General features: G+C 39.0%; 1 protein-coding gene and 1 pseudogene across 1 annotated transcript; one reads left to right on the top strand and one right to left on the bottom strand.

The window, feature by feature from the left end:
* Positions 1-10,196: 10,196 nt before the first annotated feature.
* LOC126080147 (olfactory receptor 4C12-like) lies at positions 10,197-13,009 on the bottom strand (annotated as a pseudogene).
* Positions 13,010-25,398: 12,389 nt separating this feature from the next.
* LOC126080146 (olfactory receptor 4C45-like) lies at positions 25,399-26,322 on the top strand. The gene has a single exon (XM_049891437.1). The coding sequence runs from the start codon at positions 25,405-25,407 to the stop codon at positions 26,320-26,322; it is 918 nt and encodes a 305-aa protein (XP_049747394.1). The 5' UTR covers positions 25,399-25,404.
* The last annotated feature ends 298 nt before the right edge of the window (positions 26,323-26,620 follow it).

Below are 26,620 nucleotides of genomic sequence, written 5' to 3'. Positions count from 1 at the left end.
ATAAATCTTGCGATTGAAATAATTAAAAAAAAAATTCCTGATTAAACTTAGGACAGTTATTTCTCCTATCTGGATCAATTTGCTTCAGGAGCCCACATGTTGTGGGCAGGGTTGACTTTTTCATAGTAGACACAGTGCCTAGAGCTTCAAACAGTGGAATTTTTCTGTCTAGAATATTTCATTTTTTGAAGATAATGGTGCCCCTACCAATAGGTAGGTATGAGCATCAATGAAACAATGTAATATAAAGAATTATCATCTCTTTAACTTATTGACTGTTTACTATTTTTATAGCGTATTATATTCCTTTTCACATTTAATTGTCACAACAGTCTTATAAATTAGACACTATTGTTATTTCCAACTTATAAACTAGGAAACTGAGGGTTGGAGAGGTTAATTATAAAGCTAAATCAAATACAAATACAAGCCTGTGTGACCCAAATCCTTTGAACTTTAGAAGTCACATCTACTTCTACTTAATACAAAGAGACAACAAGCTCAGTGTCTGACATTTCTTTCTTTTCTTTGGAATTCTCCTCTCAAAATTCTTTAGTCTTCCTTTTTGAGCCAATTTGGAGATGAATTTGCTTTCACAGACAGGTCAGGATTGAAACACATGAGTCTAAAAGACCCAGCTAGTGACTACTTGGTAATTTATAACTCTATACTGCTTGCTGTTTTTAAATGTACTAAAATAAAGATGCTTTTCAAATGGATTAGTGTGCTTTTCTAGAAAGTTACTTGACATAAAATTGTAGCAAGCTGGCGAGGAGATGGCTATTTTTTAGTGAGCTTATGGATTGAATTGTGTCCCCCCAAAAATATCTGTTAATGTGGCTGGGCCACAATTCCTAGTATTTGTGATTGTCCACCATTTTGTCATCTCGTGTGATTTTCCTATGTGTTGTACATACTACCTCTATGATGTTAATGTGGTAGAATTAGAGGCAGTTATATTAATGAGGCAGTACTCAATACAAGATTAGGTTGTATCTCAAGCCAATCACTTTAGAGATATAAAAGAGAGAAGCATGCAGAGATTCGGGGGTACTTCTTATCACAAAGAAAGCAGCACTAGGAGCAAGGAGCACCCTTTAGATCCAAGACCCCTATGCAGAGAAGCTCCTAGACCAGGGAAAGATTGATTACAAGGGCCTTCCTCCAGAGCTTACAGAGAAAAGAGCCTTCCTCTGAAGCTGGCACACTGAGTATGGACTTCTAGCATCCTAGACTGTGAGAAAATAAATTTCTCTTTGTTAAAGCCCTTCACTTGCAGTATTTCTGTTAGAGCAGCACTAGATAACTAGACAGTCACCATGATTTCATATTTCCTAGGTGATTAGGAAATTGGCTCAATTATATTTTTATCACCTAATGGCAGAAATGAATGGGTATAGAATCCAGATTATCACTTACATCTCTCTGTTACTAACCTATCAATATGTGGTGAAGTGAAAGAAGAAAAAATGTATTTTGGCTGAGGACCCTGTGAATGTCCAGTTATTTCTAGATGTAGAAGTTTAGGTATAAAACAAGAACCATTTCCTGATGATCTCACAAATTTATTGGTTCTTGGAGACCGATTTTAAATATGTATCCTGATATATAGTTAAGAAATGGCTTTTCTATTATAGAACAAAAAATCAAATTCACAAACAAGACCAGACTTACTGGTCTGACAGAAACTGGAAGAATCCTCAATACTGTGGCCCTAATACACCCTTCTGAGCTAGAAGTGAAGCCATTCCTGGAGACCACCTTCCAGCCAAACCACAGACAGTCCCATAAGATAAACAATAACACCTGAGAGGAACATGCTCCTTGAAATATTCAATTATAAGAGATCAAAAGGGCAACACTTGCCCAAAAGCAAAGATGAGAAGGCAGAAGGGGTAGAAAATTAGGACCAAAGGAAACAGGGAAGCTAGGTGGGAAATGGGGAGAGGACTGACACATTGTGAGTAATGAAACCAATGTCATGGTATACTTTATGTATAAATTATCAAATGGGAAACTATTTTGCTCTGTAAACTTTCACCTAAAGCACAATAAAAAGTTTTTTGAAAAAAGAATTTCCTTTTCACATTAATTTCTAGTTTGTTTTTTCCTTATGTAAAAAGTGGGAAAGTTGCAACTTGATGAATTGTAGATTTTTTGGCAAACAAAGGATAAATTTGCCATAAATTAAGGGAGCTTACACTCTTGAATCTACTCAATAGCAATGGGGTATACTCTTGAAAGGTGAGGGCTGGTAATGGATATGGTCAGAGTTTATAAAATCATGAAAAAGACAGGACAAACATGGACATAAGCTTCATATTCCAAAATACTAGAATCTCTTGAAGTTTGAAACAGGGACAGTTACGGGGGAAAAAAGGAAATGTCGTTTTGCATTACTGTCCAAAAATTTAAACCATTCAACTCAAAGGACAACATAGATTCCAAACATAATAGACATAGAAAATCAAAAGAAATCACAGAAAGCTCTTTTTATGAACAACTAGGAAAGGGTTGAAGTCGTCATAATATTCTTCATCTAAAACATGTTGTATGTTTACTATGTGCAGAAACTGGACTAAGAACTTTACAAAGACTATCTCTCACAACATCACATTGAGATGTGTGTTATCATTATTCTTATTTTAAAGACAGGAATCGGAGGTTTAAAAATGTTTTGTCATTTACTCAAGGTCACTGGTAAGCATGAGAACTATTAAGAAAAAAAAAAAAAAACAGCTGCTGTAGAGCCAATACCAACTCCTGGCAACCCTACGTGAGTAAAATCATGCTCCAAGGGATTTTCAATGACTAGTTTTTCAGACACAGACCGCCAGAATTTTCCTATGAGGTGCTTCAGGGTGAACTTGAATCTCCAACCTTTCAGTTAGCAGCTGAACATATTAACTGTTTGCACCAAGGAGGGTGTCATCAAGAGTGATGACAGGAAACAAATCTGTCTTAGAAGAAGTTCAACCAGAATGTCCCTCAGAAGCAAGGATGGTGAGACTTCCTGTTACTTACTTTGGAGATGCTCTCAGGAGGAGGGACCAATCCCTGGAGGAGGACTTCATGCTCAGTAAAGTAGAGGGTCAGCAAAGGAGAAAGAACCTCAACAAGATGGATTGATACAGTGGTTGCAACAATGGAATCAAACATAGCAATGCGAGTGAGGATGGGACATGTCTGAGCCGTGTTTCATTCTGTTGTACATAGGGTCACTATGAGTCTGAACTGAATTGACAGCACCTAAAACAACAACAGTGGTGTGAAAAAGGGGTAAAGGAGGAGTCCTTGTTTAGGGGACACTGAGCTTATATTAAGGGAGATAAAAAAAATTGGAAAAGGATGGTGATGGTTGCATATGATAAATAGAATGGATGTCACTGAATCGTACATCTAAAAAATGTTTAAATGGCAAAATCTTTTTATGTACATATTTATCACAATAAGCAATCATTGCAGAGGTATACCATGTATATAGATTAGAAAACTCCTTTTTTATAGATTCATTTCAGTTCCAGTAAAAATCTTCATAAGATTTACAGAGAAATTGACAAGCTTATTCTGAAAGTTATATAGAAATGTAAAAGAAATTAGAATAGCAAACAACCCTGCTTAGTTATCCCCTACACTTCTGTCAGTTTGTTGTACTGTGGGGGTTTGTGTGTTGCTGTGATACTGGAAGCTATGCCCCCGGTATTCCAATACCAGCAGGGTCACCCATGTCAGACAGGTTTCAGCTGAGCTTCCAGACTAAGACAGGCTAGGAAGAAGGACCCAGCAGTCTACCTCTGAAAAGAATTAGCTAGTGAAAACCTTATGAATATCAGGGGAACATTCTCTGATATCATGCCGGAAGATGAGCTCCTAAGGTTGGAAGGCACTCAAAACATGACCGGGGAAAAGCTGCCTCCTCAAAGTAGAGTGGACCCTAATGACGTGGATGGAGTCAAGCTTTCGGGATCTTCATTCATGCCGATGTAGCACAACTCAAAATGAGAAGAAACAGCTGCAAACATTCACTAATAATTAGAACCTGGAATGTACAAAGTATGAATCTAGGAAAATTGGAAATCCTCAAAAAGGAAATGAATTGCGTAAACAGCAATATCCTAAGCGTTAGTGAGCTGAAATGAACTGGTATTGGTCATTTCAAATTGGACAATCATACAGTCTATTATGCTAAGAATGACAACTGGAAGAACGGCTTTGCAATTCATCGTCAAAAAGAACATTTCAAGATCTATCTTGAAATACAATGCTATCAGTGATAGGATAATATTCATAGGCCTACGACTAGTTAATAGAACTATTATTCAAATTTACACACCAACCACTAAGGTCAAAGGTGAAGAAATTGAAGATTTTTACCAACTTTTGCAGTCTGAAACTGATTAAACATGCAATCAGGATGCACTGAGAATTACTAGTGATCAGAATTCGAAAGCTGGAGACAAAGAAGAAGGACTGGTAGTTGGAAAATATGGCCCTGGTGATAGAAATGATGCTGGAGATCATGTGACTGAATTTTGCAAGACCAATGACTTCATTGCAAACACCTTTTTTCACCAGCATGACAGCGGCTGTACATATGGACCTCACCTGATGGAATACACAAGAATCAGACCAACTACATCTGTGGAAAGAGACAATGAAAAACCTCAATATCATCAGTCAGAGTAGGCCAGGGGCCAACTGTGGATCAGACCATCAATTACTCACACGCAAGTTCAAGTTGAAACTGAAGAAAATCAGAGCAAGTTCAGGAGAGCCAAAATACAACCTTGAGTATATATCACCTAAATTTAGAGACCATCTCAAGAATAGATTTGACACATTGAGCAGTACTGACTGAAGACCAAACGAGTTGTGGAAAGACATCAAGTACATCATACATGAAGAAACCAAGAGGTCATTAAAAAGACAGGAGAAGAAGACAAGAACTAAATGTGTGTGAGAAGAGACTCTGAAACTTGCTCTTGAATGTCAAGTAGCTAAAGCAAAAGGAAAAAATGATGAAGTAAAAAAGCTGAACCAAAGATTTCAAAGGATGGCTTGAGAAGACAAAGTATTATGATGACATGTGCAAAGACCTGGAGATAGAAAACCAAAAGGGAAGAATACACTCAGCGTTTGTCAAGCTGAAAGAACTGAAAAAAATTCAAGCCTCAAGTTGCAATACTGAAGCATTCTACAGGGAAAATATTAAATGACAGGAAGTATCAAAAGAAGATGGAAGGAATGTACAGAGTCACTATATCAAAAAGAATTAGTTGATGTTCAACTTTTCAGGAGATAACATATGATCAGGAAGCAACGGCACTGAAGGAAGAATTCCAAGGTGCACTGAAGGCACTGGCAAAAAACAGGGCTCAGGGAAATGACTGAATACCAATTGAGGTGTTTCAAAAAATGATGCAGCACTGGAATTGCTCACTTATTTATGCCAAGAAAACTGGAAGACAGCTACCTGGCTGACCGACTGGAAGAGATGCATATTTATGCCTATTCCCAAGAAAGGTGATCCAATTGAATGCGGAAATTATCAAACAATGTCATTAATATCACATGCAAGCAAAATTTTGCTGATGATCATTCAGAAGTGGCTGCAGAGTATACAAACAGGGAACTGCAAGATTTTCAAGCCAGATTTAGAAAAGGATGTAGAACCACGGATATCATTGCTGATGTCACATGGATCCTGGCTGAAAGCAGAGAATACGAGAAAGATGCTTACCTGTGTTTTATTGACTATGCAAAGGCATTTGACTGTGTGGATCATAACAAACTATGGATAACATTGCAGAGAATGGGAATCCCAGAACACTTAATTGTGCTCATAAGGAATTTGTACTTGGATCAAGAGGCAGTTGTTCAAACAGAACAAGGGGATACTACATGGTTTAAACTCAGGAAAGCTGTATATCAGGGTTGTGTACTTTCACCATAACTGTTCAATCTGTATCCTGAGCAAATAATCTGAGAAGCTGGATTACATGAAGAAGAATGGGGCAACAGGATTGGTGGAAGACTCATTAACAACCTGCGTTATGCAGATGACACAACCTTGCTTGCTGAAAGTGAAGAGGACTTGAAGCACTTACTAATGAGCATCAAAGACCACAGCCTTCAGTATGGATTACACCTCAACATAAAGAAAACAAAACTCCTCACAACTGGACCAATAAGTAACATCATGATAAACAGAGCAAAGATTTCATTTTACTTGGATCCGCGACCAACGCCCATGGAAGCAGCAATCAAGAAATCAAAAGATGAATATCAGCTGCAAGAGATCTAAGTGTTAAAAAACAAAGATGTCACCTTGAGGACTAAGATGTGCCTGACCCAAACCATGGTGTTTTCAGTCACCTCATATGCATGCGAAAGCTGGACAATGAATGAGGAAGACTGAAGAAGAATTAACACCTCTGAATTGTGGTGTTGGTGAAGAATATTGAATATACACCGTGGACTCCCAAAATAACAAACAAATCTGTCTTTGAAAAAGTACAACCGGAACGCTCCTTGGAAGCAAGAACGGCGAGACTGCATCTCACGTACTTTGGACATGTTGTCAAGAAGGACATCATGCTTTGTAAAGTAGAGGGTCAGCAAAAAAGAGGAAGGCCCTCAATGAGATGGATTGACACAGTGGCTGCAACAATGGGCTCAAGCATAGCAACAATTATGAGGATAGCGCAGGACAGGGCAGTGCTTCGTTCCGTTGTGCATAGGTTCACTATGAGTTGGAAACAACTCGACAGCACCTAACAACTACATGATTATATCAAAAGGAAATTACTAACTAAGCATTGTTTAATATATTATAATGGTTTAGGGTATGGGTTAAGAGTTTGGAAGAAAAATATTAAGTGGAACACCTTGAGACCAAATCTTTGCTCTGCTCTTTATGGTTTCTTGCCCTTTATTAGTTGCTTGATATTAGGAAGGATCCTTAACTTCTCTTTTCTTCGTTTTCTAATGTGTAAATAGATTCAAAAAAATAGTAACAATCTTCTAAGCCAAAAAAATAAATAAATAAACCCATTGCCGTTGAGTCAATTCTGACTCAGAGCGACCCTTTAAGACATAGTAGAACTGCCTTGTAGAGTTTCCAAACAGAGGCTGGTGGATTTCAAATACCAATCTTTTGGTTAGCAGTTGATCTCAACCACTGTGCCAGCAGGGTTCCCCTAGGTGTGTTGTTGTGGTTGTTAGGTGCCATTGAGATGGTTGTGACTCATAGTGACACTATGTACAATGGAAAGCAACACTGCCAGGTCATACACCATTTACAATCACTGTTATGTTTGAGCCAATTGGTACAGCTGCTGTGTCAGTCCGACTCATTGAGGGTCTCCCTCTTCTTTTTTGACCCTCTACCAAGCATGACATCCTCCTCCAGGGACTGATCCCTCCTGATAACACATCCAACATGCCTAGCAAGAATTAAACACATGTTTATAAAACACTTAGAACATACCGTAGTAAGTTTTAGTTACTATTATCATTGTTATTATAACTATGAGGATTAGATTTTGAGACTGTTTCCTCATCTGCAAAATGTGTAAAATAATATACCACACATGTTATAAAGATTAAATGGAATCACATATACAAATCTCTTGCTACCATGCCATGCTCATGGCAAGCAGTTGTTAAAATCTATATATGTTAGCTACTATAAAGTAAAAAAAGAAAAAATTTTTTTTTATTTATAAAGTAATTCAGTTTAGACAATAAGCATTATAAATTCTTTCACAGTAGCTCTTGTATCCTTTCTTTCATTCCCATCATCAGTGCCCTGTACTCCTTATGTCAACAACTGTAAATAGTCTGCTAACTGCTCTTCCTGTCTTCGGCTTCCACCAGGTTACTGATCTTGGCCCAAGACACACAAAGACCTTTACTAGACTAATATTCCAGGATTCACTCGTCTTCAAGTTCCTTTTCATCCTTCTACTCATATTCTCAAAAATGTTTCGTGATTATTTCCTAAAGAATAAGGTCAAATTCCTTTGCTTTACAACCATGGTTTTTCTTTCCATCTCCTACCTCCATTCTCAGGTATATCTGCCACCATGTGTACTGCCACTACTTCAGATTAGGCTCTTAGTCATCTCAGACTAAGTTACACAGATGATCTCCTAGCCTGTGTATTTACAGAAGTACCTCCTGTCTGTAATATTACCAGAATTCTCATCTGGGAAGCAGTTTGAGTAATCTTCAGGTACTTCAAATACATGGAGAGTAGAAACAACAAGACGGAGTTTGTTCTTCCTTAGATAGTCTTTCTCAACCCCAGGGTATTCTTTACAGCTCTCTTTACCCTTTTATAATCAATACCTGATATGATTCATAACTGAATGTAAACCTTCCCTTTTCAAATTACAGTGTGGCCTGTCTCCTGATTGGATTCTGACTCATGTGATGTGGAAGGTGCTTAATATAATGGCAGCCTTACAGGCATGTGGAGCCCTGGTGGCTCAGTGGTTAAGCATTTGGCTGCTAACCAAAAGGTCAGCACTTTGAATCCACCAGCCACTCCTTAAGAGCCCTAATGGGCAGCTCTACTAAGTCCCATAGGATCACTATGAGTCAGGATTGACTTGACGTCAATGAAATTTTTTTTTTTAATAGGCATGTGGTAAACAGTATCCTTTTAACTATACAATCAATATTTAATGAACAAGAAAACTCACAAGACAGAATTTACATTGAGGGCAGAATTCAAAACAAACGAATACCATTAAAGTTATTTTCATAATTAGCAGGAAACAACATCATTGTGTTACATAAGAAGATTATTTTAACATCATTCCAACATTCTAGGTTTGTAACTTTCAGCTTCTATAAGTGTTTCCATATCCAAGTAATCCATAAATGTTTATTGAATGGGAATCGGTAAACTGTGGTGACAAAGTATGTATGGGAGACTGTCTGGATTAAAGCCTTATCAAAGTTTATAACTCCATCTACAGATCAAGAGCACTGGACTGCATTGCCTCTATTACCTCTACCTACAGTGCTCAATACCCCATGCATCTGTTAGTTTGTCATATTGTGGTGGCTTGGATGTTGCTGGAATGCTGGAAGGTATGCCACCAGCATTCAACTGTGTGGATCATAATAAATTACAGGTAACATTGTGAAGAATGGGAATTTCAGAACACTTAATTGTGTTCATGAGGAACTTATACACAGACCAAGAGGCAGTTGTTGGAACAGAACAAACAAATACTGAGTGGTTTCAAATCAGGAAAGGCATGCTTCAGGTTAGTATCCTTTGACCAGACTTATTCAATCTGTATGCTGAGAAAATAATCTGAGAAACTGTACTGTTGGAAGAAGAACTCACTCGGCATCAGGAGTGGAGGAAGACTCATTAACAACCTGAGATATGCAGTTGACACAACCTTGCTTTGTGAAAGTCAAGAGGACCTGAAAGACTTACTCAGGAAGGTCAAAGACTACAGGCTTCAGTGGACTACGGCTCAACATAGAGAAAACAAAAATTCTCACAACTGGACCAATAAACAACATCATGATAAATGGAGAAAATATTACAATTATCAAGGACTTCATTTTACTTCTATCTGTAACCAACACCCATGGAAGCTGCAGCCAAGAAATCAAAGGACAAATTGTATTGGGCAAATCTACAAAAGATTTCTTTAAAGTGTTAAAAACCAATCTCACTTTAAAGGACAAGGTGAGCCTAACCCAAGCCATTGTGTTTTCAATTGAATCATATGCATTTGACAGCTGAAAAATGAATAATGAAGACTGATGAAGGATTGATGCCTTTGAATTATACTGTTGGTGAAGAATATTGACTATACCATGGAATGCTAAAAGAACAAACAAGTCTGTCTTAGAAGTACACCCAGGATGTTCCTTAGAAGCAAGGATGGCAAGGCTTGTCTCACATGCTTTGGACATATTATCAGGAGGGACCTGTCCCTGGAGACAAACATCATGCTTGGTAAAACACAGCATCAGTGAAAAAGGGTGAGACCTTCAATGAGATGGATTGACCTAGTGGCTGCAACAATGGGCTCAAGCATAACAACGTTTGTGAGGATGGTGCAGCGTGGGGCAGTGTTTCCTTCTGTTGTATGTAGGGTAGACATGAGTCCAAACTGAACCGACGGCACCTAACAACAAAAACAACAATGCTCAATGATTGTTTAATAATCAGAAGTCAGTTTTTTGCTCCAGAGCTTCCTTATGGCCGTACTTCTGAGGATATAAATGCAGTGATTTAACACAAGGGCCACATAGTATAAAAGACAGCCGCAGCTTTATCTGTGGGCAGAGTGATCACTCAGTGAGATGCACAAATATGCAGGGCACAAATAATAAGATGATCACTGTAAGGTGAAAGACACAGGTGGTATCATGGATTGAATTGTGTCACCAACAAATATGTATCAACTTGGCTAGGCAATGATTCCCATTATTGTGTAATTGTCTACCATTGCGTCATCTGATGTGATTTTCTTAGGTTGTAAATCCTACTTCTACGATGTTTCTGCTGTACATAGGGTCTCTATCAGTGGGAATCAACTCAACAGCACCTAACAACTAGCAACAATATGATGTTAATGAAGTAGGATTACAGGCAGTTATGTTAATGAGGTAGGACTTAACCTACTAGATTAGGCTCTGTCTTAAAACCATCTCTTTTGAAATATAAAAGACAGAAGCAAGCAGAGAGACAAGGATACCTCATATAAGTGAGAAAGCAACAGCACCAGGAGCAGAGCACATCTTTGGAGCTGGAGTTCCTCTGTTGAGAAGCTCCTAAACCAGGGGAAGACTGACGACAAGGATTCCCTCAAGAGCTGACAAAGACAGAGAGCCTTCCCCTGGAGCTGGCTTCCTCAATTTGACTTTTAGCCTACCATATTGTGAGAGAATAAATTTCTGTTTGTTAAAGCCAGTCACTTGTGATAGTTCTGTTATAGCAGCATTAGATAACTAAGACAGGTGGAGAGGGCTTTATACCACCCCTCCAAGCTATGGGCCCTTAGGGAGTGCACAATGACCACACGGGAGACCGTCAAGTGGAGGAAGTTCAACAAGCATATGAATCCACTGTTAGCAACAACAAAGAGGCCAATGGTATGAGTGTCCATGAGGACAAGTTTCAACAAAGGTTACAAGTCATATATGAAGTTGTCTATGCCATTGGGCCCACAGGAGTGCAGACAGACTGTGATGAGTATCTGAATGATTGTATGGAGAAATCCTGCTGTCCAGGCCACTCCCACCAGGAGAATGCACAGCCTGTGGCTCGTAATGGTCATGTAGTGCAGAGGTTTACAGATGGACACATAGTGGATATAGGCCATCTCCATCAACAGGATGATCTCAGTAGCACCAAAGATATATTCTCCATAGACTTAGAACACATATCATTAAAAGAAATCATTTTCTTCTCATCAAGGGAGTCCACAACCAGTTTAGAAGCCGAAGAAGAATAAACTGTGTCTATCAAAGAAACTTGGATCAAGAAGTACATGAGGAAGTTCAGAGTCTGGCTAACAGTAATAGTGTCATTGTTGTTGTTAGGTGCCATCGAGTCGGTTCTGACTCATAGTGACCCTATGCACAACAGAACGAAACACTGCCCGGTCCTGCACCATCCTTACAATTGTTGCTATGCTTGAGCTCATTGTTGCAGCCACTGTGTCAATCCATCTGTGTCAATCCACCTCTCTTTTCCACTGACCCTGTACTCTACCAAGCATGATGTCCTTCTCCAGGGACTGATCCCTCCTGACAACATGTCCAAAGGATGTAAGACACAGCCTCGCCATCCTTGCCTCTAAGGAGTGTTCTGGCCGCACTTCCTCCAAGACAGATTTGTTAGTTCTTTTGGCAGTCCATGGTATATTCAATATTCTTCGCCAACACCACAATTCAAAGGCGTCAACTCTTCTTCGGTCTTCCTTACTCATTGTCCAGCTTTCACATGCATATGATACTACTGAAAATACCATGGCTTGGGTCAAGCGCACCTTAGTCTTCAGGGCGGCATCTTTGCTCTTCAACACTTTAAAGAGGTCCTTTGCAGCAGATTTGCCCAATGCAATGCATCTTTTGATTTCTTGACTGCTGCTTCCATGGCTGTTGATTGTGGATCCAAGTAAAATGAAATCCTTGACAACTTCAATCTTTTCTCCATTTATCATGATGTGGCTCATTGGTCCAGTTGTGAGGATTTTTGTTTTCTTTATGTTGAGGTGTAATCCATACTGAAGGCTGTGGTCTTTGATCTTCATTAGTAAGGGCTTCAAGTCCTCTTCACTTTCAGCAAGCAAGGTTGTGTCACCTGCATAATGCAGGCTGTTAATGAGTCTTCCTCCAATCCTGATGCCCTGTTCTTCTTCATATAGTCCAGCTTACGGTATTATTTGTTCAGCATACAGATTAAATAGGTATGGTGAAAGAACACAACCCTGACGCACACCTTCCCTGACTTTAAACCTTTCAGTATCCCCTTGTTCTGTCCAAACAACTGCCTCTTGATCTATTTAAAGGTTCTTCATGAGCACAATTAAGTGTTCTGGAATTGCCATTCTTCGCAGTGTTATCCATAGTTTGTTATGATCCACACAGTCGAATGCTTTTGCATAGTCAATAAAACACAGGTAAACATCCTTCTGGTATTCTCTTCTTTCAGCCAGGATCCATCTGACACCAGCAATGATATCCCTGGTTCAACGTCCTCTTCTGAAACTGGCCTGAATTTCTTCTGGCAGTTCCCTGTCGATATAGTGCTGCAGCCATTTTTGAATGATCTTCATCAAAATTTTGCTTATGTGTGATATTAATGATAAACAGTAATAGTAAAAGATAGTAGCAACAATAAATAAATTGCCTGAGAGTGTTACCATGTACAGAACAAAAATAGTACAAACACTAATTTCTGCATCTTCAGGTTCTGTGTCAGTTGTATTAAAATGAATTCAGTCACATTCCTGTTATTCTTCATCCATGTTTCATAGGTGATAAAAACACCAAGGAGGAATTTTTTACCTGAAAGAAAAAAAGAGAACCGTAGAAGAATCGAACAATCCAAAATTCTGCCTATTCACAGTACCATTCTCTCAGAAGATTCTTTCTCTTCCCTAGACTTTCTAGGAATAAGTACCTCAAAAGGTCTCTTGGTTAACTCTCTTGGTCTTTCATTATCCTGGCATTAAGAAAAGACTCTTATGAAATGAATTCCCAGAGAAAGGAACAGCATTTTCTAGAACCAGGGTAATCTTTGCAAATTTCCACTTGAACATCAGCAAGAGGGAATAATGTACTCATTGTTATTGTTGGTGCTGTCGAGTTGGTTGCAACTCATACTGAACCTATGTACAACAGAACAAAACACTACCCAATCCTGTGCCATCCTCACAATCATTTTTATACTTGAGCCCATTGATGCAGCCACCGTATCAATTCATCTCATTGAGGGACTTCCTCATTTACACTGACCTTCTTTTTTTTTTTCTGCTTTACTACTTTACAAGTATGATGTCCTTCTCCAGGGAGTGGTCCCCCTTCATAACATGTTCAAAGTATGTGAGATGAAGTCTTGCCATCCTTGCTTCTAAGGAGCATTCTGGCTGTACTTCTTCCAAGACAGATTTGATTGTTTTTCCGGCAGTCCATGCTATAGTCATCATTCTTCACCAAAATCATAATTCAAAGGCAACAATACTTCTTTGGTCCTCCTTATTCATTGTACTTTTTTCACAGCATGTGAGATGATTGAAAAATAACATGACATGGCTCAGGCACACCTTAGTCCTTAAAGTGACGTCTTTGCTTTTTAACAATTGTAAGAAGAGGTCTTTTGCAGCAGACTTGTCCAATGCAATATCATTTGATTTCTTTATTGCTGAATGCAATGCCCAATGCAATGTCATTTGACTTTTGATTGCTGCTTGCATGGGTATTGATTGTGGATCCAAGAAAAATGAAATGTTTGTCAACTTCAATCTTTTCTGCATTTTTCATGATATTGTTAACTGGTCCAGTTGAGAGAATTTTCTGTTTTCTTTATGTTGATGTGACATCCATACTGAAGGCTATAGTCTTTGATATTCATGAGTAAATGCTTTAAGTCCTCTTCACTTTCAGCAACCTTTCCTGACTTGAAAGCAGAGGGCATCCCCTTGTCCTGTTCGAACGACTGCCTCTTGGTCTATGTACAGGTTCCTCATGAGCACAACTAATAGTTCTGGAACTCCCATTCTTTGCAATGTTACCCATAATTTGTTATGATCCACACTGTCGAAGGCATTTGCATAGTCAGTAAAAAGTAGGTAAACTTCTTACTGGTATTCTCTGCTTTCAGCCAAGATCCAACTGGCATCAGCAATGATGACCCTCATTCCACATCCTATTCTGAATCTGGCTTGAATATCTGGCCATTCCCTGTCTATGTACTACTGTAACTAATTCCAAATAATCTCCAGCAAAATTTTACTTGGACGTGATATTAATGACATTATCAGATAATTTCCGCATCTAGTTGGATCACCTTTCTTTAGAATAGGCACAAATATGGATCACTCACATTCGTTTTGCCAGGTAGCTGTCTTCCAAATTTCTTAGCATAGAAGAGTGAGCACCTTCAGTGCTGCATCTGCTTGTTGAAACATCTCAATCAGTATTCCCTCAATTCCTGGAAACTTGTTTTTTGCCAATGCCTTCAGTGCAGTTGGAATTCTTCCTTAAATACCATAGGTTCTTGATCATATGCTACCTCTTGAAATGGCTGAATATCAACCAATTCTTTTTGATACAGTGACTCTGTGTATTTCTTCCATCTTTTTTTGATGCTTTCCTGTAGTATCTTTCAATATTGCAACTCGAGGCTTGAATTTTTTTCAGTTCTTTCAACCTGAGACGCTGAGTGTGTCCTTCCCTTTTGGTTTTCTAACTACAGGACTTTGCACATTTCATTATAATACTTCAATTTGTCACCTAGCCACCCTTTGAAATCTTCTGTTCAGCTCTTTTACTTCATCGTTTCTTCCTTTCCCTTTAGGTATCCCACATTCAAGAGCAAGTTTCAGAGTCTATCCTAACAACTGTTTTGACCTTTTCTTTCTTTCCTGTCTTTTTATTGATCTTTTGCTTTCTTCATGTATGATCCCCTTGATGTCATTTCACAACTCATCTGGTCTTTGATCATTAGTGTTCAATGCATAAAATCTATGTTTGAGATGGTTTGTAAATTCAGGTGAGATATACTCAAGATCATATTTTGTCTTTCGCAGACTTGCTCTAATTTTCTTTAGCCTGGTTTTGAACTTGCATGTGAACAGTTGACGGTCCGGTCTGCAGTTGGCCCCTGGCCTTGTTCTGACTGATGATGTTGAGCTTTTCCATCAACTCTTTACACAGATGTAGTTGATTTGATTCCTATGCATTCCATCTGACAAGTTCCAAGTGTGTAGTTTTCATTTATGTTATTGAAAAATGGGAATTTGCAATGAAGAATTTTTGGGTCTTGAAAAATTCTATCATGTGACATCCAGAGTCATTTCTATCACCAAGGCCATATTTTCAAACTATTGATCCTTCTTTTTTGTTTCCGACTTTCACATACCAATCACCAATAATTATCAATGCATCTTGATTGCATGTTTGATCAATATCAGACTGCAGAAGTTGGCAAAACATTCAATTTCTTCATCTTTGGCTGCAGTGGTTGGTGGGTAAATTTGAATAATAGTCATATTAACAGCTCTTCCTTGTAGGCATATGAATATTTTCCTATCAATGACAATGCCGTACTTCAGGATCTTGAAATGTCCTTTTCGACAATGAATGCAACACCATTCTTCTTCAATTTGTCATTCCTAGTATACTAGATCATGTGATTTTCCAATTCACAGTAGCCAGTACTAGTCAATTTCAGCTTACTGAATTTTTTAATGCCTAGAGCATCGATCTTTATGTGTTCCATCTCATATCTGATGACTTCTAATTTTCCTAGATTCATACTTGCTACCTTCCACATTCCAATTTTTAAAGGACATTTGTAGCTGTTTCTTCTCATTTTGAGCTGTGCCACATCAGCAAATGCAGGCCCAAAATTTTTACTCTATCCCCGTCATTAAGGTCAATGCTATTTGAGATTATACCTCTTCCCTAGTCATATTTTCAGTACCTTCCAACATGAGCTAATCTTCCAGCACCGTATCAAACAATGTTCACCTGGTATTCATAAGATTTCCAATGGCCAATTTTTTTTTTCCAAAATAGGACTGCCAGGTCCATCTTCCTACTTTGTCTTAGTCTAGCAGCTTTGCAGAAACCTGCCCATGATGAGTGACCATAATTCTAGGGAGCTATAAATTTATTATAAATTATAACTCTACAGAAGAAATGTCCTGTTCCTACGACTAGCTCCCCCACACATCTGTCAGTTTGTCATACTCTGCGGGCTTGCATGTTGCTGTGATGCTGGAAGCTATGCCACCAGCATTCAGATACCAGCAGGGTCACCCATGGAGGACAGATTTCAGCTGAGCTTCCAGACTAAGACAGACTAGGAAGAAGGACCTGGCAGTCTACTTCTGAAAAACATTAGCCAGTGAAAACCTAATGAATAGCAGCAGAACATTGTTTGATATAGTGCTGGAAGATGAGCCCCCCAGGTTGGAAGACACTTAAAAGATGACTGGGGAAGAGTTGCCTTCTCGAAGTATAGCTGTCAAGCTTTCGAGACCTTCATTTGCTGATGTGGCGTGACTCAAAATGAGAAGAAACAGCTGCAAATGTCCACTAATAATCAGAGCCTGGAATGTATAAAGTATGAATGTAGGAAAATTGGAAATGGTAAAAAATGAAATGGAATGCATAAACATTGATATCCTAGGCGTTAGTGAGTTGAAATGGACTGGTATTGGCCATTTTGAATCGGACAATCGTATAGTCAACTATGCTGGGGATGACAACTTGAAGAACAATGGTGTTGCATTCATCATCAAAAAGAATGTTTCAAGATCTATCCTGAAGTACAACAATGTCAGTGATAGGATAAAATCCATATGCCTACAGGGAAGACCAGTTAATACGACTATTATTCAAATTTACACACCAACCACTAGGGCCAAAGATGAAGAAATAGAAGATTTTTATCAGCTGCTGCAGTCTGAAATTGATTGAACATGCAGTCAAGATGCATCGATAATTACTGGCGATTGGAATGGGAAAATTGAAAACAAAGAAGAAGGATTGGTAGTTGGAAAATATGGCCTTGGTGATAGAAACAATGCCAAAGATCAAATGATGGAATTTTCCAAGACCAGTGACTTCTTCATTGCAAATACCTTCTTTCACCAACATAAACCGCGACTATACACGTGGGCCTCACCAGATGGAACACACAGAAATCAAATTGACTACATCTGTGGAAAGAGATGATAGAAAAGCTCAATATCATCAGTCAGAACAAGGCCAGGGGCCGACTGTGGAACAGACCATCAATTGCTCACATGCAAGTTCAAGGTGAAACTGAAGAAAATCAGAGCAAGTTCACGAGAGCCAAAATATGACCTTGAGTACATCCCACCTGAATTTAGAGACCATCTGAAGAATAGATTTGACGCATTTAACACTAGTGACCAAAGACCAGACAAGTTGTGGAATGACATCAAGGGCATCATATGTGAAGAAAGCAAGAGGTCACTGAAAAGAGAGGAAAGAAAGAAAAGACCAAGATGGATGTCAGAGGAGGCTCCGAAACTTGCTCTCGAATGTCGAGCAGCTAAAGCAAAAGGAAGAATTGATGAAGTAAAAGAACCGAACAGAAGATTTCAAAGGGTGTCTCTAGAAGACAAAGTATTATAATGACATGTGCAAAGAGCTGTAGATGGAAAAGCAAAAGGGAAGAACACGCTCGGCATTTCTCAAGCTGAAAGAACTGAAAAAAAAATTCAAGCCTCGAGTTGCAATAGTGAAGGATTCCATGTGGAAAATATTAAATGACGCAGGAATCATCAAAAGAAGATGGAAGGAATACACACAGTCATTATACCAAAAAGAATTAGTCGATGTTCAACCATTTCAAGAGGTGGCATATAATCAGGAACTGATGGTACTGAAGGAAGAAGTCCAGGCTGCTCTGAAGGCATTGGCAAAAAACAAGGCTCCAGGAATTGATGGCATATCAATTGAGATGTTTCAACAAACAGATGCGGCATTGGAGATGCTCACTCGTCTATGCCAAGAAATATGGAAGACAGCTTCCTGACCAACTGACTGGAAGAGATCCATGTTTATGCCTATTCCCAAGAAAGGTGATCCAACCAAAAGTGGAAATTATAGAACAATATCATTAATATCACACTCAAGCAAAATTTTGCTGAAGATCATTCAGAAACGGCTGCAGCAGTATATCAACAGGGAATTGCCAGAAATTCAGATCGGTTTCAGAAGAGGACGTGGAACCAGGGATATCATTGCTGATGTCAGATGGATCCTGGCTAAAAGCAGAGAATACCAGAAGGATGTTTACCTGTGTTTTATTGACTATGCAAAGGCATCTGACCGTGCAGATCATAACAAACTATGGATAACACTGTGAAGAATGGGAATTCCAGAACACCTAATTGTGCTCATGAGGAGCCTTTACATAGATCAAGAGGCAGTTGTTCGGACAGAACAAGGGGATACTGAATAGTTTAAAATCAGGGAAGGTGTGCGTCAGGGTTGTATTCTTTCACCGTATCTATTCTATCTGTATGCTGAACAAATAATACCAGAAGCTGGACTATATGAAGAAGAACGGGGCATCAGGATTGGAGGAAGACTCATTAACAACCTGCATTATGCAGATGACACAACCTTCCTTGGTGAAACTGAAGAAGACTTGAAACACTTACTAATGAACATCAAAGTCCACAGCCTTCAGTGTGAATTGCACCTAGACATAAAGAGAACAAAAATCCTCACAACTGGACCAGTGAGCAACATCATGACAAACAGAGGAAAGGTTGAAGTTGTCAAGGATTTTGTTTTTCTTGGAGCCACAATCAACAGCCAAGAAATCAAAGGACGCATTGCATTGGGTAAATCTGCTGCAAAGGACCTCTTCAAAATGTTGAAGAGCAAAGAAGTCACCTTGAAGACTAAGGTGTGCCTGACCCAAGCCATGGTATTTTCAGTAGCATCATATGCATGTGAAAGCTGGACAATGAATAAGGAAGACCAAAGAAGAATTGACACCTTTGATTTGTGGTGTTGGCAAAGAATACTGAATATACCATGGACTGTCAAAAGAATGAACAAATCTGTCTTAGAAGAAGTACAGCCAGAACGCTCCTTAGAAGCAAGGATGGTGAGACTGTGTCTTACATACTTTGGACATGTTGTCAGGAGGGGTTAGTCCCTGGAGAAGGACATCACGCTTGGCAGAGTACAGGGTCAGCGGAAAAGAGAAAGACCCTCAATGAGGTGGATTGACACAGTGGCTGCAACAATGAGCTCAAGCATAACAACGATTGTAAGGATGGTGCAGGACCGGGCAGAGTTTCGTTCTGTTGCGCATAGGGTCGCTATGAGTCAGAACCAACTCTACAGCACCTAACAACAACGAGTAGCTGTAATAGATTTTAAAAATGGGTATTTAAAAGATTTACATATACTTCCATGGATATCTAACAATGGAGACAAAATTTAAATCCTAAAGGGATAGATATTTTGTAACCAAAGTAGCTCTTATTTTGAGTAAATCCAGACTGATAATGGGGGACAAATTTTGAAAATTCACATGATTAAGTGAGCATCTAGAGAAATTGGAAGCCCAATTTCCTTCCAATTCATTTTTAAATTTGGAGTTCTTGGAAACTTTTTCTTGTTAGCAATTGTGGATGTATTAGTGGCAGTATTGAACATGCCCTAGAAAGAAGAAAACGAGTTGAGTTCAATCTAAAAACTGAGGAATCTATTATCAAGGAGACACAGGGCAGCAATTACTGAATTTCTCCCAAATTTGACGCAGACTTCACTTATCCAAGCATGCTAACTAGAATCAATCATATAGTGAAAACCCATGATCCATAGGCTAAAAATACACTTGGAGACAATACCACAAAAAACATGTTTTGTAATAACTAAGCATGTAACTGAGTATTTTAAAATAAATTAATAATTGTCCCTGAGTAGATTCCGACTCATGGCAACTCGATGTGTTTCATTTTAGAACTGTGCTTCACAGGGTTTTCAAAAGCTGTGACCCTTAAAAAGACCATACTTAATGGTCTGACTGCGACTAGAGGAATCCCGGCGGCAATGCTTCCCAGACCTTCTGTTGGCACAGGACAGGAACCATCCCCGAAGACAACTCATCAGACATGAAAGGGACTGGTCAGTGGCGGGGAGAGAGATGCTGATGAAGAGTGAGCTAATTAAATCAGGTGGACACTGGAGAGTGTGTTGGCAACTCTTGACTGGAGGGGGGATGGGAAGATAGAGAGAGAGGGAAGATGGCAAAATTGGCACGAAACGAGAGACTGAAAGGGCTGACTCAATAGGGGGAGAGCGAGTGGGAGAAGGGAGTAAGATGTATGTAAACTTACATGTGACAGACTGTTTGGATTTGTAAATGTTCACTTGAAGCTTAATAAAAGTTAATTAAAAAAAAAAAAGCTGTGACCTTTCAGGAGTAGGTCACCAGGTTTTTCTTCTGAGGTACTTCTGGCAGGATTTGAACTACCAACCTTTTGCTTAACCATTTGTGCTGCCCAGGGACTCAGACTGCACAGATTTACACAATTAATATATGTTTACATAACTTACATAATCAATGACAGAATGCCATGAGCATCTGTGAAAGCATCTGACTTCTATTTATTGTATAGATGAGTAAATGACAGTTTGAATAGTCTCCATGAAAAAGTTCAGCTTCGTACATCAATAGAAACTTTATGTGTTCTCTTCAATTCAGTTTTGCAAAGAGCTACTGAATTTACCCTCCTGGAAATATAGTTATTATTCATATCTCACCAGGTAGACTGAGTCTTAGGCTTCACTGGAAAATTAATGTCTGTTTAGTACCCTCATAAGGCTACCGTGTTGTCAACCTGAAGTTACCATTTGTGAGATGAACTATTGAAAATAATTAGCTACATAGTCATCATTAACCAGACCTCTGACAAGTAGAAAAACAATTCTGGGACTGGGCAGCATTGAGAATTAAGTTTTGTGTTTTTTCTCTCATCTTTGAGATACTGATCCTGTGGGGCCCACGAAAACATGTCCACAAATTTAGATGAAAAAATAGTATGTATTTTGTGCTGGCACTGGGAAGCACTGCCAGGAAGGTCAGACTAGAAAAGCTAAGACAAGGATTTTCCCCCACAGCAGAGATAATCTTCTCTGAGAGACAGCGCCCTGAATTCAGACCTGTAGCCTCCTAAACTGTGAGAACATAAATTTCTGTTCCTTAGAGACATCCACTTGGACTATTTTTGTTACAACAGCACTAGGAAACTAAGAAAAGAAGTAAGTACCCATCACCGTGATTTATCATCTATTTCGACCACAGAGGAAGTTGGATTCACAACCCCAAGGAAGAGAAACAGATTATGAGTGAGGATGGCAACAAACAGGGGAGCAAAATTGTTGACTATTAACTACAGAAATGAAGGTGTTGCTTCCCCTTTCTGATCCGAGGCTTCAGGAATGGGTCAGTTTGGTTTAAAGGTAAAGGCTGATAATGGAGAAACATGACTACCTGCAAGGCTGTATATAGCCAGCTTCTATATATTTTAGAAGCTGAAGGAGAGAACATAGTGGTGGAGCCTTCTTTCCAGTGTCTATTTCTCCATCTGTGGTGTCTTTATACATGGTGATTGTTTGGTGTGTGGTTTCCTCAATGGCTACTGTGTGAAAGCATGTTACCTAACTCTAAACCAAAAAACTAAACCCACTGCCTTCAAGCCAATTCCGACTCATAGCAACCGTATAGGACAGAGTAGAACTGCCCCAAGAAGTTTCCAAGGAGTGCCTTGTGGATTTGAACTGCCAACCTTTTGGTTAACAGCTGTAGTTCTTAACCATTACGCCACCAGGATTTCCTACCTAACTCTAATTCCCCATAATTCTCTCTCTGTAGAGTAGAAGGTTAGGCTGTTGCTGTTGTTAGTCACCACAGAGTTGATTCTGACTCATGTGGACTCCATGAGTACAACTGCTCCATAGGGTTTTCTTGTTTGTAATCTTTACAGAAGCAGATCTCCAGGCCTATCTTTTGCAGTACTGTTTGGCTGGATTCGAATCGCCAACATTTAGTTTAGCAGTTGAGGGCGTACTGTCTGCACTATCAAGGAACCTCGAAGAAAAGGTCACATTCTCCCAAATATATCCTGACAGTTGGCCATCAAGGTACTCATCTGAAAGAATATTGATATATTTATGACTTTTAAATGACTCAATATTTAGTATCTGGGAATCCTGTAATCAAAGTCCCCTCAGTCAATCATTTACAAAAATTTCACAATATCTCAGGATACTAAGGCACAAATCTTGAATACTGATAGCTCCATTCTCAGGACAGCTGTACAAGTCAGACCCGTCATGTTTTCAGAGAGAAATCCATTCTCTGAGCTCTGGCCTATGCCTAAAACCAAACACACATCCTACTCCGGGTTTACCAATGCCACAATGAGCAACGCAGTCTTATAGAGAATGTTTCCAACTTACTCTACCAAGCCTCATCACAGACTATAGCCAGAGATGGATCTTTAAGCCAAGCTCTTCTCAGTTTCAAAAACTGGCCTCTAATGATGTTTGTGGGTGCCAAGTGGGAGTAAGTGAAAGACTTTGGCTGATGCTTTGGCAAAGGTTCCTCCAGAGCCAATTACTAATCCTCTGATGACTGAGAGGTCAGTGCATTACCACATCCTACACTGTGTGACAGTCTTTTTAAACATCTCTCTAGAGTCAACGACGAAAGAATTATGAAGAGAAGCCTATGAGCAAATGACAGCAGCAGAGCCACAAATGAAAAAGGCCAAGATTTGTTTGGGAGACACTGTTCCCAAACTTAGCTGGTTTTTAGGGAAACACAGTTAGAAAGAAGGTATGACAGGAATAAAGGGAATTATCTCCACACTGCTTATGGACTCCTTGGGGACCAAAAACTTGGCAGAGTTGATTTGAGAAAACAATGTTCAATTAAGGGGCCTTGACTAACTAATAAATTTTATGCATCTATATACTAGCTTTTCCTGATTTGAAAACCTTTGCATTATTCTCAAGGTTTTTAATTTGTATTGAATATAGTTCTTTGAGGTCTGAAAAAAAAAATAAGTTTCAAAGATTCAATTATACTTCTGTGGGAAGCCAAAAAAGTAAGTAGAAATTAAATGTGGCAGCTATAGAAGGCTGCTAACTAAAACAGCTCATTTTCTCAGTAAAGCCAGACTGCTAATGGGGACCAAAAATAAACTAAAATGTACAAGATTTGAAAAGGTTTCTAAGAGATAAGAATCTCAATTTCTCACTTATTAGGTTTTAATTTGGAATTTCTTCCTAGAAATGCTTTCATTTCCAGCTCTTGGAGCCTATTAGTGGCTGGGTTGCAAATGCCTGGATGGGAAGATACCAATGAATGGGCTCAGTCTAACAACTGAGGATTCCGCAGTCAACTAGACCCAGGTCAGTGATAATTAAACATTTTTCCCAAAATTTCAAGGAGATTAACTTAATTTGGCTAAGTTATTTCCATTGAAATAGTTTTGTAGTTCAATTCTGTGACTTGTAGGTTAGCATTTTTCTCTAAAAAATGAATTAAGACATCTATGTATCTGATTAGAGATTTACATGGGTATTGACATTTTTTATGTATCTGATTAGAGATTTACATGGGTATTGACAGCATGCATAGATACCACTCTATACTCTGCCCCTAGAAGATGCCAAGGGTCTAAAAATGGACTTATTGAAGAAATGAATAAATGAACAAATGATTGGACTCCATAGGAATACTGCATCCCAAATATTAATAGAAACTCTTTGTGTGATATTGCCAGTCCAAATCCTGTTAAGAACAATTAAAGTTACTTTTACAACATTCTGGTCAACATTTATGTCTCACCAAGTAGACTGATATAACCATAAAGTCACAAGAAACTGGATAAAGGAAAACAACTCAGGAATTGAGCTCTCCTGAAAACTGAAGATTTTTCCATAAACCTTATTGAAGCTGAGGGACCCATGCCACTGAATTTTGTAAAAATAAACTTTTAAGGAAAAATACATTATATAAGGAGGGGAAAAAAATAATTAAATATCATTCAATCCTTTGTAACAATAATATGTACTTACTCTTGAAAATCCATATACAAATCATTTCCCGAAAAGAATATATTCTTGTGTACGTTCAATGTGTCCTCCAGTTAGCAATGAAACTTCAAGTTCATCTGAGTTGACTAAATTTGTGCCTAAAGGAAAAATGGTATTATCTTAGATTGTCCCAGTGTTTCTGCCTTGTCAATAGGATGAGTCATGTCATGATTTATTTAATGTCCTCTGTAAATTGCAGGGGGGGAAATATATCTAGTCCAGAGCATGATTCTGTATGTGGTAAAGACTCATTGCATGCAAAACACATTTAAGAAATATTGTGAACTTTTTGGAACACCTCACAACACTTCCATGTCCATATCCAAAGACGAATTGCTGGAAAGATTAAAAGAAAATAAAGGGTTATGTTGAACCAGATAGAGCATGCAGGGCTATTGAATGGATACTGCTTGACAGGCTGTTATAAAGATGGTTCCTGGGCATATTGAAAGAAAAAAATCTCCATCTGCAGCTCTGTCTGTACCTGTATGTGCATGTGCACTCACGTGACAGAAAGGAATAAGAGATTACGGAACAGTTGCCACAGATACAGCAAGTTTTAGCTAGTTCATAGCTGATACACAGTTGACTTTCAAAGAACATTGTGTTCATATACCTATAAATATCCAAGCCAATAGATAAGTATAAATCCAAAATCATTCTTATTGTTAAATTTGTCACCAAAGTGGAAGAAAGAAAACCCTATAATCTTGGAGACTTTTACAGACAAGATCAAGTTTGGAAGCCAACCATAAATCATCATTCATAACACCTTATTTTCACTCAGATGTTTGTAAGGTATTGTTACTATTTGATGAATATGAATTAGGTGAAATTTAACCTCCTTCTGTTCTCTATGTGCAAAAAGGCAGAGGTGAGGGCATTGTAGCTCCATCAATCCCAAGAGACCAGGACTAAAGAGGTGGTGGAATAATTTGCCATTGGGTTAAAAAAAAACATCACTCCGAAATTCTGTGATCTTTCCAGATGGGGCACATGCCCTCAACCCAGGCTGCCTTGGTTAAAAGGATGAGCAATGTAACAGAATTCATCTTGCTGGGCCTAACTCAGAATCCACAACTGCGGAAACTCTTATTCCCTGTGTTTTCAATCACCTACCTGATGACATTGGCAGGTAATCTGCTCATCTCAGTCACTATCTTCATCAGCCCAGCCCTGGGCTCTCCCATGTACTTTTTTCTGTCCTGTTTGTCCATTATAGATGCTTTCTACTCTTCCTCCATAGCTCCCAAAATGATCTTTGACTTGATCTCTGAGAAAAACACCGTATCCTTCAATGGCTGCATGACTCGGCTCTTTGCTGAACATTTATTTGGCGCAGCTGAGATCATCCTGTTACCTGCAATGGCCTACGACCGCTACGTGGCCATCTGCAAGCCCTTACACGACACAAACCTCATGACCAGGCCTCTATGTAGTTCCCTGGTGGGGATGGCTGGGATTTTGGGGTTTATTCATGGAGGGATCCAGCTTTTGTTCATGGTCCACTTACCATTCTGTGGCCCCAATGTCATTGACCATTTTGTGTGTGATTTAATACCTCTCCTGGAGCTGGCCTGCACAGACAATCACACTTTGGGGCCCCTGATTGCTGCCAATAGTGGATCAGTGTGTTTGCTCACTTTTTCTATGCTGGTTGCTTCCTACATGGTCATCCTGCACTCCCTGAGATCTTATAGCTCTGAAGGGCGCCGCAAAGCCCTCTCTACGTGTGCTTCTCATGTCACTGTGGTCATCTTATTCTTTGTACCTTGTTCATTCCTGTACTTAAGACCCATGACCTCCTTCCCAGCTGACAAAGCTGTGACTGTACTTTTCACCCTAGTAACTCCTATGTTGAACCCTTTAATCTACACCTTGAGAAATGTGGAAATGAAAAATGTCATGAAGAAGCTCTGGGGTCAAATAATGAAAACCAGTGATTAAATAAATCTGGTGATTAAAATAATTAAAAAAAATAATTCTTGCTTAAACGTAGGACTGTTACTTCTCCTGTCTAGATCAATTTGCTTTAGGAGACCACATGTTGTGAGCAGGGTTGACTTTTCTATTATGTTCAATAGACACAGTGCCTAGAGCTTCAAACTGTGGAAATTTCTTCTGTCTAGAATATTTCCTTATTTGAAAATAATGGTGCCCCTACCAACAGGAAGGTATGAGCAACAATGAAACATGTAATATAAGGAATTATCATTAATTTATTGGAAAACCCTGGTGGCATAGT

The sequence above is a fragment of the Elephas maximus genome, chromosome 7 (assembly GCF_024166365.1).
Source record: "Elephas maximus indicus isolate mEleMax1 chromosome 7, mEleMax1 primary haplotype, whole genome shotgun sequence".
NCBI lineage: Eukaryota > Metazoa > Chordata > Mammalia > Proboscidea > Elephantidae > Elephas > Elephas maximus.
Note: the sequence above shows the minus strand (reverse complement) of the source record. Positions and strands in the feature narration are given on the sequence as shown.

Bases quoted from the DNA above. Each gene is read 5' to 3' on its own strand.
- LOC126080146 (XM_049891437.1), top strand. From the start codon at position 25,405: ATGAGCAATGTAACAGAATTCATCTTGCTGGGCCTAACTCAGAATCCA.